The sequence below is a fragment of the Buteo buteo genome, chromosome 12, assembly GCF_964188355.1.
Source record: "Buteo buteo chromosome 12, bButBut1.hap1.1, whole genome shotgun sequence".
Lineage (NCBI taxonomy): Eukaryota > Metazoa > Chordata > Aves > Accipitriformes > Accipitridae > Buteo > Buteo buteo.
Window position 1 is genome coordinate 11,297,141 of NC_134182.1, and position 20,570 is coordinate 11,317,710.

The 20,570-nt window shown below is 37.8% G+C and overlaps 1 protein-coding gene across 2 annotated transcripts in view; it reads right to left on the reverse strand.

The window, feature by feature from the left end:
* The window catches only part of KCNK2 (potassium two pore domain channel subfamily K member 2), a 129,424-nt gene that overhangs the window by 103,212 nt on the left and 5,642 nt on the right, over positions 1 to 20,570 (reverse strand). The window contains exon 2 of one of the 2 annotated variants that reach the window (XM_075042645.1): positions 5,245 to 5,428. The exons of the other annotated variant lie outside the window; for it this stretch is intronic. Coding sequence (XP_074898746.1) covers positions 5,245 to 5,278 — 34 coding nt within the window. The 5' untranslated portion in view covers positions 5,279 to 5,428. The remainder of the gene's footprint in view (positions 1 to 5,244; positions 5,429 to 20,570) is intronic. 2 annotated transcript variants of the gene reach the window in all.

Consider the following 20,570-nt stretch of genomic DNA (forward strand, 5'->3'; position numbering starts at 1 on the left):
AGACTAAGTTGTTTTGTGAGAAAATATAAAGCAAATGGTGGGTGGGAAAATTGAAAGATCTATTTGAGGGAATAATGGCAATATTAGCAAGATAAAATCATTATGTAGGCATGTCTCCCAGTGAGGAGTTCTTGTTTTGTACACATGTTTTTGTGAAGAGTTGGAAAAAATAAAGAAGGTAGTAGATGCAGCAGGGAAAATCCAAACAAATGCCCTTACCTCAACCAGACAAGAACCCAGCACACATCTAAAGGCAAGTCAATGGGAATTTTGCCTTATTCATCAGTGCTATGGTCCCAGGTGCCCTTAGTGATAATGTTCTTTATTTTACAAATTATACTATAACCCATAAGTTGTTTATCTCTGGTCATATAATGTGGTTTCTATTTAAATTTAAGTTATGTGGTTTTACCAGTTTGTAAGAGATTTGACCTTTCACTTGCCTTTCTCTATTACCTACCAACACGTTTTTAGACAGTGATACATTTCTGGTTTGGAACATGATGAAAATGAAAAACGAACAAAACAGCAAGCATTTCCCAGTGGCATAAAGGATAATAAAACTGGAGATTCTGTGATTACTGTGCAATTCAGTGAGTTTTCAAATGAACAGTTCAGCAACCACCACTCCATCATTCAAGTGGCTGTTAAGAAAGATTTTCTTCTGTTATTAACAGATGGTCAGTTTATAATATGATACAGCATATATTACTCCAAATCTTCTGGTCAGTTTGATCTAGTTTGGTAGCAATGAGAGTTAAAAAACTCTCTGCAGAAAGCTCTGTCGCCAGACACCCTCTTTCTGACAGCAGGGTCTCTTTTGCCTGGATTAGTACTCGGTTCTTCTCTCTTCTTCCCCAGTCCATACAGGCTGAGCACTAAGTGTCACAGCTTCGTTGCTGCCAGCTCTCGGCCACTCACCTTCCCTTGGTCCCACTACTAGAACCCCTTGCACTGACACTGTATCCTTGCACAGTTGCAGAGCAGTATTTCATCTATCACAGTTGCAGTAATTTACAGAGAACATAGCATCTACTTAATCCGCTAAGTGCTAGTCATGTTATTTCAAAGAATAAACAGTGACCAAAGAAAGCTGATCTCCATCTCCTTCCAAAACACTAGGAACAGAAGCTGAACACTAAAGATAGGCTGATGTTCTGCAACTCTTGCCACTGATTTTAATTTAGGAGAGTGCTATTGTAACAGTGCTTCAGGAGGCCAAAACTCAAAGTCATGGTTATTTTCACTCAGTGCTTATTCAGAAAAATCACACTGAACTCTTTCGCCCAAACATTTTTGATTGTTTGTATCAACAGGAATCTGAACCTGCCCAAACTTTATGGGTTCGGCTAGTCAAAGTGTGCAGACAGAACAGGTAGGAAAGGAATTTTTAGATCCTGGCCTAAACTCCTGGGGATGTGAAAGAGGAGGTAGAAAAAAAAACCCAGCAAACTTGTGCTAGACCGCTGTGAAATCCTGGACTACAATATATTACATTTCCCTGTGAACCTGCATTTTATCTGTACAGGGAACAGTGCATGAATAAAATCATACCTCTCCCAGCCCACTCTGATGTCCCTTTAGAAAGATGTGCTCTCTTTGAGTAACTCAAAAATCATGCATGGACAACTCTATACATTTACTGTAATGTTTCAGGTAGTAAGTATTGTCTCAAAACATGAAATTGCTAAAAGGTGTCATGACTACTTTAAATCATGTATTTTTTTCCTCTCTACCAGTTAAAAATAAAGAAGGACATAATAAATAAAGCAGTGGAAGGAAGCCAAAAAGGTATTTGTCTTCATGTTATTTTGTGGTTTACCACATCATACTGAAGATCTCAGCATTATACCATGTTGAATGTTATATGAATTTGCCTGCCAGCATAGAGCAGTTCCTTTCTGTTCCAGAAGTGGATGTAGGAAGTAAACCCTCTCTTTTAATTACAGATTAATGAAGATGGGAAGTGGTTATACATATGAGAAAATTAAACTACCATCTATTTTATCTATGTCAATCAATCACATTAAAATAAAAGTATGAAAAGTCTACTTAATCTCAACATAATGCTTCTCAACTTCTCAAACATGCTTTGTCAGTAGTGCTTATCTTTTTTACTTCATACTTTAAAGGTACTAGGAATTAATTTCCATCTATTTTTTTTCTCTTTTTCAAACCGTGTCTCATTATCTTCTCCCAGATAATTTTCAGCTTTCCTCTGTTCCTGTAGTTGGTATACTTCCAAATTTAAAATCTTGACCACAGTAGAATTCTCACCAAGGGCCAGGAGAAACACAAACCATACATACTAAGCATACATAAATGTAAATAATCTCTGCAAACTAAGTCCTTACAGCTGTAGTGGGCTGACAAATGCCTGGCTGTATTTATTGATGCAGCTCCTTAACTAATCTAGAAAACTAGAAAGTTTGAAGACCACTGGAATAATGGAACAGAGGTTACAAGAATAAAACACCATCCGTTTGGCTGGAGCATGATCTAGGATGTACCAAAAATATTTGCAAGGCAAACAGTTAGTCAAACAATGACTGCCAGTTCTGGGACAGACTTCTACTTTTTCTCCTCTGCTTTCAAACATAATACCTATTTCTAAGGTATTTAGAAATACCAGAAATATTTTCTCTTTTCCATTCTCTTAGCAGACTTTCACCTCAGCTTCTCCAGTATCCTCACAAAAAGAAGTTGAGGTGCTGTTTGTGGTATTAGGCTGTTTATGATTTTTCCTTATTTCTGCTCTTAATTTACCTTTCTTATTTTAGGTTATGGCTTTTCTGGCAACATCTGTCTTGCAAATACTGAAACTGCATCAATAACCCTAAAGATCTACAGATTAAATGTCTATTAGACATAACCTTCAAAGCAAATCATGTCTGATCTTGTTGGCTTGTTTGCATTATGTTTTGTTTTTCATATGAAAAGGAGTTTGTGCTACAGCCCATGGCTAATATTTACCTCCACATTCTTCCTATATATGGTCCACCAACTCTCTTTTGAGATGTTCTCTAATGTACTCTTCAGATTTAATGCCACAGATAGATACAGAAAAGGATTGTGTCCTACTAATCCAAGCCCCTATATGAAAATTCCATTTCAGAGGACAGAGTTGCTACTTCCTTCCCTTTTCTTTTGAAAAGTACTTTTTGCTTTTAAATATTATGTTGGTGCAATTTCACCCAACAGACAGCAAATAACAGAAGTTATATTCACATATTCTATAAAATGCAGATTGCATAGTATAGCATGATGGCTCTGTTCCATTATGCTTCATTACTAGGTCGAAAATTACTGACACTGTACTTTTTCCTCTTTAGTATTCTATCATTTTAAATTATGACTACACTGTAGGTTACTCCATGTAGTAAATAATCTAAAAACATTTCCTGCCTGGCACCCTACTAACAGCGAGCAACACTTTACTTCCTTAGGTGGTCCTGGGGCCTTACTTAAATTCTAGTTAGGTAATTACATTCTGCCTGCCTGAGGTCTCCTTTAGACTTTGTAAATATATTCTTCATTTGTCATGAGTTTGTAGTGGAGCTGCAAGCTATGGAACACCTGTACTTAGCTCTACAGCAGTCCTGGTACTTCAGTATAACTTACCTCAGCTGTTTTCCAGACTGTTTAGAATCATGGGATAAAAACTGTTAGAAAGCAACTGGGGGATGGTGATGGTGGTGTTTGTTTTCAGTATTTAAAAATAAATGCTTGAATTCGTCAGCTTCCTAAAGATTCAAAACTACGCAATCTTCAGCTGTAATGCTAATGGTTGACAGGCTATCTAAAGCCTCTGACGTAGCTTCAGAAAGCAATGTAAAACTACTTCTAGAGAAAAGTATGTAATCACTCACAGTCTGAAAGAGCACAGAAGTAAAGAAAGTAAAACAAGGAGAAATCACCATAGGCTGCACTTTTTAATCAGTAATTCCAGCCTGAACATCCACATCCATGGTACACACCTTAAAGCATTAAAAGGAGTATAAGATAAAGGTTTCAATTAATTCAAGGAAAAGTCATCCTTCAATAAAAAGTGTTAAGTATTTTGGAAGGCATCATTGCAGCATAATTATGCATTTAAAAGGAAGACAAATTCTAGTTCACTTTCACAAATCTTGAAAAGTAGACAGTAATCCAAAGGAGACACGTAACTCTGCAAACAGAACTGCATCAAAGAATACAGTTCTGTTACATGGCACTAAAGGTTCCATTATGAAGGTGATAAGTTTTTTTATCCCCAGTCCAACACAATTACTTGAGATTATGTTTACTCTTATGCTCAGTGAGAACTACAGACAACCAAGCAGAAAGAAAATTCCTGCTCACAAACAAAAACCACTCATATATCACATTGGAAGGAAGCAGACATTTTCTAAGGGGGGGGGAAGGGGGGACAGAACGAAAAATACACACAAAAAAAGGAAATATTCTAAACCCAGAACAGCTCCTATTGTAGTGGCTCAAAAGACTCATCTCTAATTCAGAAACCTCCAATGCATGTCCCTACCTAGTTTGATAGAGATCTGCAAACAGATTTTCCTCTTTCATCCAGTCTAAGCACTAGAGCATTATTTTTCTTTCTCAGATTTTGGCTAGGATTTTTGTCAGGGCCTGAGAAAATTTTCCAGTCAAAACGTACATATCTGCTGATAATTCCCAAATAAAACCACAAGGACCTCCAATATCTGACTGTATTACGGACTACTGACACTAACGTGTTTAAGTGAAAGCATGTTTTAAGTGGGATTTTTTGGGTAAAGATCACTCTATTCAACAGTTTCTTAATCTCCAAGCTCCAAAGTAATAATCACATTGTTATATGTAAATAAATATGCACAGTATTTAAGTGATATTTGTGATCAAAGCAAAGCTAAGGATATCTCCAACTTCCCAAATAAGCATTCTCACTCAGTAATAGCATACCGGGTAACTGATACAATTTGCCTAAATTATGCCATTAGATACAGTAAATCTTCAACACATACACAAGTGTTTTGTCTAAACAGACCTTACTACAAAATCAACATTTCAAAAGAAAGGCCATTACCTAAAATAAGACACCTTTATTTAGAATGGATATGTATGTCATTGAGGCATTTTCTCCAATTTCATTAAATTATTCAATTAATCTAATTCTACATTCTGGTCTACCATCTCAAGTTATGGAAACTGATTAAAAACTGTAAAGTTTAACTAAATTAAGTATTTGTCTATAGTAGTGGTACTTACAGTAAAAATTATGTCTTGCTTGTGGGTTCCTCATTTGGTGATGTAATATTCAGAAGTCACCATGCTTTTGTTCTAAGATAAAACATTTCCTTTATTGCTGTCTTTAAGGAGTCTTCTGAACAAGTCATTTCATCATAACATATTCTCTTCCGAAGTACACACGTATGTTCTGTCTCTGTATTTCCTGTCCAAAATACTCAATGTACACATAAAAGTAAACTAGTAAGTTACTAATTATGATACATGGCATTTATATCATGTTTTACATTTTCATAGTACTTTACAAAGGGCAGCTGATTGTACAGGTTAGGAAGTGCTTAGAAGCCTGAACCAAAATTACCCAGGGTCCCTTAAAAGATTGAATAATTGTATCTCAAATGTTCCAGAAGGTTTTAAAAAAGACAACAGCTTCTTTAGTATAAATGAATAGATGAAAATCAGTGTTCCCATTAATTCTTCCCTTCTTAAGCATCATTCACATGAAACATGCATATGCATCATGCAGTCTAATTGCCACTGAAAGATCCCCAGTATGTTTTAGAGAGTCAGGTGTGCCTCAAAGTATAACATTTGCTCCATTGTTTAAAGGAGGAAGACTTACGTTGCTACAATATTTTTTTTTAATTTATGGGTTTCCTAAGTAGCAGTCACAAAACAGGCTTTTAAGCATCTTTTCTCAACTGTATCAATAGTTATTGATTAGGACAAAGGAGAAAGTAATAACATAATCTTTAGAGTTTTATTTTATTTTTCTGTAACTTTTTTTAGAAATCTAAATTTTCATGTCTCCCCCATCCACTCTTGCTACCCATGGGCTGTAATATTATGACTATCGCAATTATAAATTTTGAAAAAGGACCCTGATTTATTTAGTTCCCTACCTTCAGATGCACAGAGATTTGCCAAGTTCAGATGTCAGTAATTTGAGGCATACTGTTTATATTTATATTGAATTCCTTAAAAAAATAATATGGCATAGTTATTCCATATTCTAGAAAATCATATCACATAGGAATCTTACACAGAAAAAGTGGTCTGTTAGTCATAATATTTGTGAAAATGTAATTGTCACAACAGTCACCTAAAATAGTATTCTTTGTCTACTTTGTAAAGTAATGTGGTGATATGGCAGTCATATAACCTTATTCTTAATTTCTGATATATCATTTTAAATATTTGAAGATATGGTGAAGGGTTAAGAGAATGAATGTAACTATCTATTGCTCTTAAATATTCTGTAATCCACTTGTAAATATATGCATCCACAAACAAAGGAATATTATCATCACTAAAAGAAAGTCTGGCTTTACCCTTGGGACTTTAGCTTGTAGCCAAACACTCATGCACGCTTGATTTCCAATCCACTACTTATAACCCCAATTCTTTTATGGCCAATAGATGAACTCCTCTAGACAAAAAGAAAATTATCTGAAAAAACTATGTCTGAAGGCTGTGTTACAGAGAACTCATTCCCACTCTTATTCAATTAAAAAGGAACTTTTTCTCATGCGTTTCACAGGTTGGTAATCTGAGCCCAGACTCTGGAAACAGACCTGTATGGGATAGCACTAAAGCAATTACAGTGCTCATGGCCAGTCATATGATGTCATTTCTTAAGATTTTCACAGAAAGAACCTCTTAATATGGAGATGTGCCATATGTGAGTCCCTGTGATACATATGTGAATAGTTTCACATACCTAACTTTCACACCTTTCCACCAGGAGCTCTAAAATAGTTAATGTTTTGCTTAAAGCCCTGATGTCTAAAGTCAGGCAAATATCTTAGAACACATTATTTTCTTTGATTTCTTGGTCTTTTGTTTGCATGAAGAGCTGGAAATATGAGTTGTAGTTGACAAAGACCAAATAAAATAAGATCATAGTAGTATTTTTTATTAACCTTAACACTTTATACTTACCAAAAGCCTGACAGCTATGATGAAGATGCAGATGCAAATTAAAAGAAAATCTGCCTTGCAGCAAGACTTAGCTATGTATTTTTTTTTTAATAAGTCACTAGTGCAAGCAGTTCTTTAAATTAGAGAATGTTTTCTATTTTTGTGCATTTTAAGCACAGGATCTCAGCTACCCTGTAAGCAATTGCAGCTTTCTGTGTCTCTGTGAAAACAAACATGTAAATGCTGCCACCTAAGAACCAACAAAAATCAATCCCACAGAAAACCAACACCCAGGAATTTTAGGTCAAAAATAAGTAAGAAGTTCTTGGAACTAAAAGAAGTATCAAAGATGGTCAAAGCAAGCCTGACACTGTAATCTGAAAGCATAAATTATCAAGAGAGATTTTCAATATAGCATGTGTTTCTGCTCTAATTCTATTTTGATTGCTTGGCTTTTTTTCTACAGGCAAAAACATTTTCCTGGTGTGCATGTCTACGAAAACACTTTCAGATGATCCATTCTCTTTATTTAGGCCATTTTTGATCATTTGGTTATTACACAAGCACACAAATTGCCTGTTCTCATTTCCCATTTCTGTGAGTTGTGTAACTCGTTTCTGTGAGCAATGGTCACAACTCTCTGTAAATCTAGTGTGCTTGCACTTGGGTACTGACAATAATTAGGAATGTATGAAATGAATTCACTTAATATGAGTCAGTTAATGAAGATCTTCAAGTGTAAATCCAGAGTGGGGGAAAAGTCAGACTCTATGAATCAGAGACTAATTAACACGTTTTCTTGGAATTCCTAGGGGAATGGGAACTCTGCTGGGTTGTCCCCTGAGAATTAGGGCAGATCAAATTATCTTTTCTTTGATAAAATAATGCAAATCTCATTTGTAGTCCAAGATTATGCAGCCATGACTCTGATATCATATCTCTCCCAGTCTTCAATTGTAGTCATTTGAATTTTCTAGAAACTGAAAAAATACTACAGCTAGTAAACCTTAGATTAATTTCCATTTTGTCCTTACTGTCTGTTTCCTTCCTTTCCTTCCCCTACCCTTTTCTCTCTAACCCTGTCCCCAAAAAAAGGTTTTTCAGGATCTCTTTAGTGTCTGTTGTAGAATAAACTTATATTAGATGGCCCAGAAGATCTTAATGTCAGATAGGGCAATTTTAGATTTTTTTAAAAAAAGCAATAATTAGTTCCATAAGTTTATCTGCTTTATGAAATGGTTTGGGCATATTATTTTGCTTAATTCCGTATTTTGTCCATTTATATGTAGTTTTTTCCTGTGTTGATTGCAATTTGCAGTTGTGAATATATTCCCCCAAACCCCCAAATTATTCATTTCAATAGAGCTCAAGTATACTCTTAAACCCTCAAAATTGCTTTACCTCTTTCCCCTTTTCCATCAAAAACTCAATGAATCAATTCCAAGTTTCTCTTTTTTATGGAATTTTAGAACATGAAAATACAGTCAATTTTGCCTGGTGTACCACAAGCATCTCTCACTCACATGCAATGTGTATGCACAGTAATCTATGCTTCTGAGCACAGTAGCAATATATGCCTAACCTTGGAATAGACCCCAGAAGCATTTTGCCTAATGTATCAGAGAAAGTTTTACTGTGCTGTACTAGCTGATAGAAGACAACACAAGAAAACAAATTTTCAAATGCCTTTTTTGTCTTCTACCATCAGACATAAACCTGTTGACATTTTGTAACAAATAAAACAAATTACTCAAATTGCCCTTCTCTGAAGAAGGTAACAAAAAACTTTCCTGTTTACAAAGCTCAACAAAGTTCAGATGCTTGTCTCACACCTAAGGCATGGAAACCTACCAAAAAAGAGGAGCAGGAAACACTTGCTTGTCCCTTTTCACATCACAAGACAATTAACACTGGCCAGTTACTATAAATGCTAGGCTAAAGACATCCACTTACTTCCTCATCTGGAGTAACTGGCCTCAATTCCCAGTATCTGAGAAAATGGGCCAACTCCAAAGGCAGTGCAGAGGGACAAAGGTTGCTCGAGGTGGGGCACCCCGAGGCACAGGGTGGTTGCCCCATGCAGGCTGTGAGCTCCTGTGGGCTCTGCACCCAAGCATATGGCAAAGTTGCTCACTCAAAGTGTCATCCCATGAGCACTCTTAGTCCATTCCAGAGGAAAAAAACCCAACAATAATCAGTCCTCAACATCTTCCTAAAGCCTCTCTGACTTGCACCTGAAGGTATGTCCTTCTCCTGCTTCAACACAAAGTCAAACAGATGAGTTTCAGGAATTGTTGGAGTTGGGTTTAGATAAACTGTCTGACTTTGTCCTGAAACAGTGAGGAGTGCTCACAGGCTGCCTTACAGTGAATCAGCTTTTAGTAAGCCATTGTTTGCTACATCTTATCTTCTAGCTATCAGTTCTCACGTCAGACACAATGCCTGAAAATAGTCCTGTAGGTAGGCTGTAAACCTGCTAATCCATAAAATGTAGAGGCAAATTTAGCATTTCAGCAAGCAAGCCCTAAATAAGCTTGGGTAAATAAACCAGTGGTGCACTTTTTGACTGAATCTGTGGCTGTCTTTGTTTAAGCACCAAATGTTTTCCTTATTTAGATAAAGACATCAACTCTCTTGCCTTGTGAAGACGTAACTTTCCTAAAAGTGTAATATTTTATATATTCATACCAGATATGCTATTTATAGGGATAAAGAAAAAGTGGACAACTGAGAGTGACATTGTTATGTCATTAGCAAAATATTCTAAGTAAGCATTTTTCTTATAAAATCTTATAAAATTAATTCTATTCCTTTCAAAATCAATGGCAAAACAGCACTTTGGAAAATTCCTACATACAACTCTTAGGAGTTAGAAATATAAACTATTTTTCTAAATAAAAATTCTTCTCCTTTCAAAGACATATGAATCCTATCTAATCAATCATCTGTATTCTTTACAGGTTCCAAAATGCCTCTTTATTCAAACTCATATCATTTTACTGAGGTAATATTGACTCTTATTCTATTCTGCAGATACAAATACTTGGGCAAAATAAGGTACCCTGAGTGTGCCAGAGCTGGGATAATTAGGGATAAAACTGCTTCTGCTCTATACTTCAGTCCCTGAATTACACAAAGTCATGTAATGCCTGCAAAATGCTGATTTACTGATACTGTTGGAAGGTAGAAGTTTGAATGTATGTACTTTAAACAGCATCACAGTCATAACCGTACTAGTGGCACCATTGATAATTAAACTATTTGAGCTGATGATTTTGTTTTCATCTAAGAAATGGGAAACAGATCCATAGGAACTGGATTGTAGATTTTAGATGCACCTTTATCTTTTTAAAGGCATAGACAACTATGTACACATGTTGGCATGGAAAGTATTGTTACACAATAGGAACATCATACTACACTGACACACAACCACAGCTGCAGTGAAAGTAAAAGGTGATGAACTCAAAACTGAAGAGAAAATCCTTTTCACTCAGTGTGAGAAGAATTTACAAGATCAAAATGAATTTAGGCTTTTCTGTGACTACTTTTTATGTAGAAGAATATCCAGAATTATGTAGCTGTTCTAAAAGTTATAAAATAAATTAAATAATTGGTAGAAATTCTTACTAAAATCTCTCTTTACTAATATTTAAGATGAGGACTTACATAAGAAAGCGTGAAAAGACCACAGGACTAAGAATGAGTATGAAGAAATAGCACAAGAATTCAATAACAGAGTCAGAAAGGTTAAGAAGCAAAATGAGTTTTAAAAGCTATGATTATAAAAAAAAGCAACCAAGAAAAGGTTCTACTAATACTTCATAATTAAGTGAAAAACGAAGGAAAGTACAGATGCATTATTTCACAAGGAAAAAAGCAAACAACAGATAACTCAGAGAAGGTTGAAGCCTAAGGTAATAAGGTAGACTATGCAATTAACATAGTTTCAGTTTTAACACAGTCTTACTCACCTTGCTAAGCTGTTGTTCCACCCACAAATAAGATGCCCCATGTCTCCATGGAAAATCTACATAACTGTGAGGTAACTGTATAGGCAGTCACAAAGTTGGTGTTAAAATAACCTTTATGCTATGGCCATATAAAGGTCTGGGAAGGAAAGATGAACTGTTATGGCCATTTTAAAGGGGATAGTGTGGCATCAGATGTATTTGGGTTTTAGGGGAAAGGATAGGAGTATGACAACAACTTTTGTATCTAAGAAAAGCACTCTCATCTTGAATGATATTGCATCAGTCTTAGAAATGGCCTCTCAGCCAACAGTTAGGGGAAGGAATGAGTGTTCATGAAAACAGCTGCCAATTTGGAGGAGAGAATGGAGCATGAAAAGGGAGAAAATTGGGACACCAACAATCGCATTCTGTCCTCTTTTAGTCTGGCACAGCAGCTTTCAGCTATTTACTGCATTCATTTTTTCTTATAAGATCATGCTCCTCTAAAGAATACAGAAACAGCCTTTCCTTAAGCATCTGATCTCTTCATACATGCTTGCAAACTGCCAACTTCAGCCCAGCCAAGCACGGATTTTAAGAGCTGGATTCTGTTCCTCCTGGATGAACAGAATCAGATGGATGCTGTCTGCAGCTAGATCTGCAGTAACTTGCTGTGTCCAACAGGTCTGTAGAGACAGGATTAATCTGAAGGCTGTGAGACTGTATCACTGGAAAGAGACAGCATAACTCAATATCCCTAGCATGAAAATGGAGTTATTTACTGTCACTTTTCAGAAAACGACTAGGAATTTTTTTCAATTATAAAAGAGCACGCTTGAGTTTTAGAAAATATGGGTGCTTTTGTATACTTGAGGCAGATGGATAGCTGCTGTGTCTTAGAAAAACACAGGGCTGCATGTTAGAAAAACAATATCCCATAAGTTAATATTGAAATATTTGTATTTCAAATAGGTGACACCAGACACTCAAACATCTTGCACGTTGTTCGCATTAGATTAAGCTGTTTTGCTTGATGATGGGAATGTGACATTAGGAAATTATAATGAGCCTTTTTGATGAGTCTGACTGCCATCGGGTAGCATCTCTGGAGGAAGACTGGCTTCATAAGTTGCTCACATCCCCACCACCCACTCAGCATTTCTGCCATAAGGCTCAAATCTACACTGGTATCATAGAGAGGTGAGAAATCTTACCCAAGAAACACCAACATATAAATGGATTGAACTAAGAGCTGGTCTAATAGTTACATTTAACTTTTGGTGCTGCTGGGCAATGTATTCCAGATGGTGAGATGGTGTGGGCGCTGTGACCATCTCTGACTGCCTTCATCTGAAGAAAGGCAAAAGCTCCATCGTCCTTTGGAAAGACCAAGAGTAGTGGCTCTCTCAGTAACAGCATTTAGAGAATCCAAGCCTGCAAGTTGCTTATTATTAAATATAATGATTATATTAATGGACAGCCATTACAGATGTACCTCAGCCTTTCTAATGATTTCATAACCATGAGGAACAAAATTATTTCTATTTCCCATGGAGTACATATGTCAGGTTTAATGGTCTGAAAGATAAATAAGAACTGAGCTGCTAAATCCATACTGGCATTCAGTATCCATGAAAATCAAAATGTTCTCCATTGCACTTAAACAGAGGGCATTAGATGTTTTCAGATCATAATCTGAAACATACTATAATCTTTGCCCAAAAGGCAAAAGGAGTAAACAGAAATATTTCCAGTCATTTCTGCACAAAGTATAGTGAATCTGCTTAAATCTGTACCCAAACTACTCAAAAGGACAAGTTACTTCAAAGTTGCTGTGAACCATATTGTTCTTCCATGGATTTATAGACAACTGGGCTCTTACGGATATTTGGGTTTTGTATATAAATTGTTGAAAGCATAGATTTCCTTCTACAATGAGACAGAGCTGCTGCTAATTGGTATGCCTGAGGAAGAACAGAATTTACTCTTCTCCAGTTCACCAGGTGAGGGAAGAGTCATACCAAAAATAGATCCTGTTCCTGCTTCCTCCTGTCATGTTAGTTTCACAGTCAAGAAAAGGTCTTATAAGGATACAGCAGTGTACTCCTACTCCTGTGCCATATAAACATACATTTCAAGGCCAGCAACAATCAGTCTGGATGGGAAGGAAGAAATACAGGCAGGGATGAATACAAGAGTGGACTCCATCTCTACTACATGGACTGCAGCAACTTGGAAAAGCAAGCTGAAGGCAGGGCAGGAAAACTGCAGAAGCTTGTCTGCCTTTTGTCTAACCCAGAGCATTTATAAACTGAGATGGCTGCAATTGTCCCAGGGAGGGTTGAGGAATATGTTGAGGGGGCAATAAAAGTAACCAAACTCAACTCAGATTTTCTTGCCACCACCTATTTTCAGGATAGGAGCAGTTAACCCAGTTCCAGCCTTAGCCTCAACCACTAACTTTTGCAACAGAAATAAATATTATTTACAATGTTGCAGCAGCTCATCACAACACAAGTAGCAGGAAAAAAAACTGGTCTCCAACTTCTTTTAGGCTACACCTTCCCCCTGATGTGGAAATTACAACTATCTGACCTTCCTTCTCACCAGCCTGTCATTTTACATGTTTCTGCATTTCATCCAAATGTTGCCAGATTACCAAAAAAAAACCCCAAATCATCATACATATTCCTAAATCCACTTAGAGGCACTAAATGTAACAATGTGATAAAATGGTACCTATTACATTACATTTAAAATCCAAGCACCTAAAAGCATGAAAATGAACAATTAAGAACATCAATCTGCTGCCCACAATATAGCCACATTACACCTATTTCATCATAAAGCCATTTACTGTCACACTTTGATTGTTTTTAAAACATAGAATTTTGTTTTCTTGATGTCAGTAGCTAAATGTGTTCACTGGAAAGAGTGGAATCTGGATGGAAGGTACATAGAAACAGAAAAAAAACCCCATTACTCAGCTTTTAGAAATAGGTTTTATTTAATATTGCTCCTTGGTTTTTACTGATGTCTAATGGGGAATGAAAGACATGAGGCACATTAACTTGAACCCACAATGCAATGGATATCTAACAGAACCAGAAAAAGTAAGCCCAAAATACTAAGACAGTCAAATGCAGGATGGCAATTTAGTACAGAGACAGGACTGCTATAGAACAGCTGCTCCAGCAAAGATATTCTAAACTTGCAAGTAAATGACCATCCCCACCACTAAATCACAGTATTTTCCACCAAGTTTCTATTGCATAGAAGCAGTCAAGTCATGTTTTTAGTAAGGGGGAACGAATCATCTGTTACTGTTTTACTCCAGGTCATCCAAAACAGAAAACTTACTCTGACCTCTTTAATGTAAGGAAATTGTATTTTGACCAGACCAACCTGAAGCTTTTGCATAAAACCGATATAAAAGAGTTTGAATAAGAATTCATACAAATATTTACAATGCAACAACAGCACTCTTCCTTGCATTCTCTTTCTTTAAATGGACAAGAGACATTTCATAGAGCTGAACATGGAAAACGTATTTCAAAACTGCATTCGCAAGTCTGAATTTTACATTCTCACATGCAGGAATTGGGACCTAATCTGAAACCACGGTCTTTTCCAAGTCCATGGGAACTGTGTCATTCACTTCACCCTTGTTAGAATGTCACTCAAGTATCTGTTTAACCCAGAGACTGAAACATCAGGGCTGAATTTTGCAGGTTTGCCCTTGCACAGCCTTTTTGATTCGTTTCTGTTTAAGCAGAATCCTTTGCAGAACTGAAAACCTGTTCATGTTGTTGGAACCATCATCCTGAAGGAAGACACGCACAGCTTTGAAAAGATTCAGGGAGTATGTAGGTAAATACATGAGGGAGCTGAAACCTGAAGATGGATTTCACAAGCTGAAAGAGAATAGATCAAATTGAATTATTCATCCAGCTCCAAACATTGATTAAATCCATAGCTGATGGCTGAGGGCTCAAGCCAACACAGATTTACAACTGAATAAAATTTAGTACCAGAAATAGTTCCATCAGTAGTGTTTGCAGAGCAGGCTGCAGTTTCCCCTTCTCTCATTTTTGAGATACACTCATTTAATATCTCATTATCTTGCGTATGGAAGGGAGGAGGAGAAGAGGCCTTATGTTTTTCTAGTCTACAATTCAAAGACAATAGATGCCTCTTTGCTTTTATAAAAAGAGGCTTTTCTTTTTTTTTTTTTTTTTTTGAAATAACAGAAGTATATAAATTCAGGAAATATTTGGAGCTATGTTTTTAAGACAATGTTAACTAATAATCAATGAATATGGATGTTTTGTTTAAATTCTTGAAGCTGTGACAGGAGCAGGCAGAAGTTACTTTCTGTCTGTAATGGTTTTATGTAGCAAGGTTTTGGTAGCGGGGGGTGGTTACAGGGGTGGCTTCTGTAAGAAGCTGCTGGAAGCTTCCCCTGTGTTCGAGAGAGAGTGAGCCCATACCAGCCAGCTCTAAGACGGACCCGCCACCGGCCAAGGCCGAACCAATCAGTGATAGTGGTAACGCCTCTGTGATAACATTTTTAAGAAGGAAAAAAAAGTTGGGAGAGTGAGAAACAGCCGCTGGAGAGAGGAGTGAGAACATGTAAGAGAAACAAGCCTGCGGACACCAAGGTCAGTGAAGAAGGAGGGGGAGGAGATGCTCCAGGCGCCGGAGCGAAGATTCCCCTGCAGCCCGTGGTGAAGACCCTGGTGAGGCAGGCTGTCCCCTGCAGTCCAGGGAGCTCCACGGTGGAGCAGATCTCCACCTGCAGCCCGGGGAGGACCCCACGCCGGAGCAGGTGGGTTCCCAATGGAGGCTGTGACCCCGTGGGAACCCCGCGCTGGACCAGGTTCCTGGCAGGACCTGCGGATCTGCGGAGAGAGGAGCCCATGGAGCAGGTTTTCTGGCAGGACTTGTGACCCCGTGGGGGACCCGCGCTGGAGCAGTGTGCTCCTGAAGGACTGCACACCATGGAAAGGACCCATGCTGGAGCAGTTCGTGAAGAGCTGCAGCCCGTGGGAATGGCCCACGTTGGAGAAGTTCGTGGAGGACTGACCCCATGGGTGGGACCCCACGCTGGAGCGGGGGAAGAGTGTGATCAGCCCTCACCCTGAGGAGGTGAAGCGGCAGAAAATAACGTGTGATGACCATAAACCCCATCCCTGTCCCCCTTGTGCCGCTGGGGGGGCTTGGTGGAGAAATCCGGGAGTGAAGTTGTGCCCGGGAAGAAGGGAGGGGTGGTGGGAAGGTGTTCTGAGATTTCGTTTTATTTCTCATTACCTTACTCTGGCTGATTTGTAATAAATTGAGCTAATTTTCCCTAAGCTGAGCCTGTTTTGCCCGTGACGGTAATTAGTGAATGATCTCTCCTGTCCTTATCTCGACCCGCAAGTTTTTGTTATATTTTTCTCTCCCCTGTCCAGCTGAGGATGGGGGAGTGATAGAACAGCTTTGGTGGGCACCTGGCGTTCAGCCAGGGTCAACCCATCACACTGTCTTTAAGTTGGCCACATCTGAATAGCTGCTATTTGCAACTGTGAAGTATTAGGTCATGGCCACTGTAGGAAGCAAGATATCTGACTTGATCAGTCAATATCCTAATGTGATTCAGAAAGTCATATGTCCCTATGCCCTCTAAAACTCACAGAAACATAAAAGTTACACAAGTAGACCTGATAAAATCAGGCTACTGTCATGGTCTATTTCAAAGGCAGACTGCTGCTGGTGCACGAAGCGTAAACTCAGTCATATCAAATGGTTCTTGAAAGATACAGCTTGTTGTTTATGTTCTGCCTATTGAGAGTTTAGTTAAGAGAAGCCAGGTACTGATAAAATCTCATGGTTTTGCAGGCTCCCTTTTTTCTGATGACTATTTCTTCTGAAATCTAGTCTGTCAAACCAGAGGAGTAAGAGGCAGCAGGATGCCCTGCAAAGTGCTATGATTTCTGTACCAGCAGAGTGTATGCATATATGTAATTCATACTAAAATGACATTTGGTGTGCCACATGCTTTCCTGTGTTGTTGAGGGCACAAAAATAAACCAACAGGAGGCATATTTGTTTTGCTTTTTTCAACATAGAAAATAGAAAATGTCAGACTTGACTTCTGCAGAGAGCTTTCCAAAGGATAAGATTCTCTAGATTGGTTCTCCTCCTATTAACATTTGTTTTTCTATTGGCAGAATTATATTTGCTCAAATGGAATCACTCTTGATTTACTCAAGTGTGAGAACAAAACAATCTGATTCCTCTGCCTGTTCCAAATCAGCATTGTTGTGATACTCCCAATCCTTTCAACACTTCTATGTTTTTCAAAAAATATCCTGGTCTTCCAAAAAATTGGTCTTCTTTAATCAGTTTTATCATGGTCAAATTCCAAGTTTCATGTCATTTGTGTTGTTAATATTACCTCATTTCAAAATAAGGCTTTGTACATTTTTTCAGTTCATAACCTTCCTTTATATAATCGCTATTATTGTACTTTAGCAAGACCACTTGAATGGTGGAGAAAAATATCTTATTAAATCTATGATAAAGTAGGGACTGAGCAATTACATGGTGGAAGGGGAAAAAATCACCAGCAACTGCACATTACAAAGGTTGCAAAGTGCCTTGATGAGCTGACTGTGGCTCTCTGATTGATGAACAGCAGTCGATATGCATAAAAGAGTGCGGGTGCCTCAAGCATGTCTCTGCCTTCAGTGAAGCCAGGGAAAAGGGAAGACAAAGTGCTTTACAGAAACCCGTTCTCTTGCATGGACTGATAAGGGTACAAAATAAATAATATACATTGAACATAAGTAAGTGGAATGCAGAGAGTATATGTCCTCATATATACTATGTTTCAGCATATTCATCCAAATTAAACTCCTGTGCCATTTCTGTGGAGCTATTTAACACAGGACAAATGTGGCTCACTATTTACTTGTATTCTGATCTGAACCAAATCAGCAACAATAGCTATACAAAAACCTAGGACTGAGATCCAGTCCCTTAATCACTCGTGGAGAAGTGGCACAGTTTCAGGTGAAAGGGTATCCAGCCACCCTGGCAGAAGTGAGCAGAGAGATTGCTACAAGTAGCAGAAAATGTGTGGTCCCTATGGCAAAAGACACCGACAGTGACACACATTCCGCCTGCAACTATACAGTCTTTGCAGAGGCAAGTATTCCACCTATTTCCTAGACTGTAGGACAACCAGAGGTCAAGCACACAAAACTTCATCCACCACAAATGTGGAAAAAACTTAATCATAAGAATTCAGCAGGAAAGGAGAGCTGTGAGAATCTGCAGAACACAAGAATCGCAGTAAACCACGCCTCTTTCTTTGTAATATCTGTATACACCAGTGCCCATACTGCAACTGACTCCCAAAGAGCATCCCCTAGAAACAGCATTAGTATCTGCAGTTTCTAGTAGAGTACCCCAGCCTTTGTAATAGGTGTTTTTTAAGGGCTACATGGCAAATACGAATACAAACTTTGTCCAGTATAAGGAGATGTGAAAAACAACACCATAGAAGAAGAAGCTTTTAAGGTGTAGGGAAATAAAATGTTACAGAATTTTGGACAGGGGTGGGCTTCTGTTTGTTTGTTTTGAGAATGAGTAAAATCAGACGATGGAGAATTGATATTTGAACTCTTTCATGTTAAACTTTCTTTAAAGGTACCCACTGATTTCTTACCTAAATTCTGCTGTGTTTCATAGAAATCCCATGACAATATTATTCATCTGTAGTGGGCTACATTTTACCCAGTGCTATAGCAACAAGTCCCCCGGTTCTCTCTCCTCCAATAATTCCTAGAAGGAACAGTAATTTTCAGCAACACATAGTTGTTTTCTATAGTTGCAACTTATGGGTCATGACTAATTACACGCTGCATCAATGGCAAAACTCCACTGACTGGAAAACAAGGTACCAATACTGAGTTCCCTGGAGCTGGTAAAGAAATAATCAAGTACAGTGTCTGTAGCTAAGGCAATAGTACTCCTTGCTACTATGTCACACAAAAACTCCTACTAAATCATTCCTGTAGCTTAAAACTTAAACTCTAATGTGACTCAAGGAAACGGAGGATAAAATTTTCACACCTCTTACATGTCAGCAATGGAAGACCCATTCCTGCCAGTTTTTTGATCAATATCTTTCCACTACTGTGTCCTTCTGAAATTATAAATAAATCCCTGTGAAAAAACCACATTGTATACTTGTTCTTTTAGATTCTACTATTTGCAAATATGTATATCAGATTAATTTCTTTTTAGCCCAAGTTATTTCAATGTTTAATTGTGATCTGACCCAGATATCCGAAAACCTAAAAGTAGCTTCTTTTATCAACGTATGGTGATTAAGAAGTATTGCACCAAAATAAAAGTTAGCATGCTTTCAGTTGCATCCTGCCTTAAAACTCAAGAGTCCAAGCAACTTCTAGACCATCACAACTTAGTGGACAACTCTCATTCTCTTGCACTCTCCACTTGTTTCCCTCCATACGACCTTGCAGATGTTCCCACAGAAAGTTATGCTAAAACAAGCCAATTATCATCTAGGAACTTATATCTGGAACGTGGCCCTTTTGTGCATGGACACAGTTCAAGGAGGAGATCAGCACACTGTAGTGCAGCCATGTAATCTAAGAAGCTCTTCCGTCTGCAATGAGATCAAAGGTATGTTAGCTTTGGCATTTAGAAATCTAGATACCGATTAAAATTCTGAAATACTCTGACAACAGCTGCTTTAAACAGAAGTTACCAGATGGTAATATTTGTGTGGGTACCACGTTGTCTGGCAAGGAACAAGCTAATGATGCACAAAATGCTTTGATGCACAGCCTTCAAGCAACAAACTTAAAGTGATATGAGGCTTCATACAAGAACTCATCTACACTGCTTTGCAGTTATGTATGATACAAATAATTTTTACCAATACAAGTGTACAGGTAAGGAGACACAAAGTTATTTGGCACATAAGTGTTGTTGGGATTAAAATGAGTATCATCCCTCAAAATGACTAATATTTGTGAACTGCGTAAAATTGCAGAAAGCTATAGATCATATTTTAGATGTATTGCAGTTAGTTAGGATGGTGGGTGTTTGGAATATAAAAACCCAGCAGTCATATGGAGATTACAGCACAGGCCTCTTCCAGTCATATTTTGGAAATGGAACACAATGACAGCCTAAAACCCAAAATCCAACTAAGCCTGTCAAGTTGAAGGAAAACCACCAGAAAACTCAGGAAATTCTATTCATATGGGTATATCATCAACACAAACAAGACTAGAGCTGTTTCCTACAAAGAACAACTTTGTATTTCAAGGCAGCTAATTTCAGAGCCATCTGCTGTATGTATATGCATAAGAGGCTCTGATTAAACTCCTTTGGTATGAATGATATGATTGATAACAGAAAAATGACAAAAACAGTAAGAGGATTTCTGACACT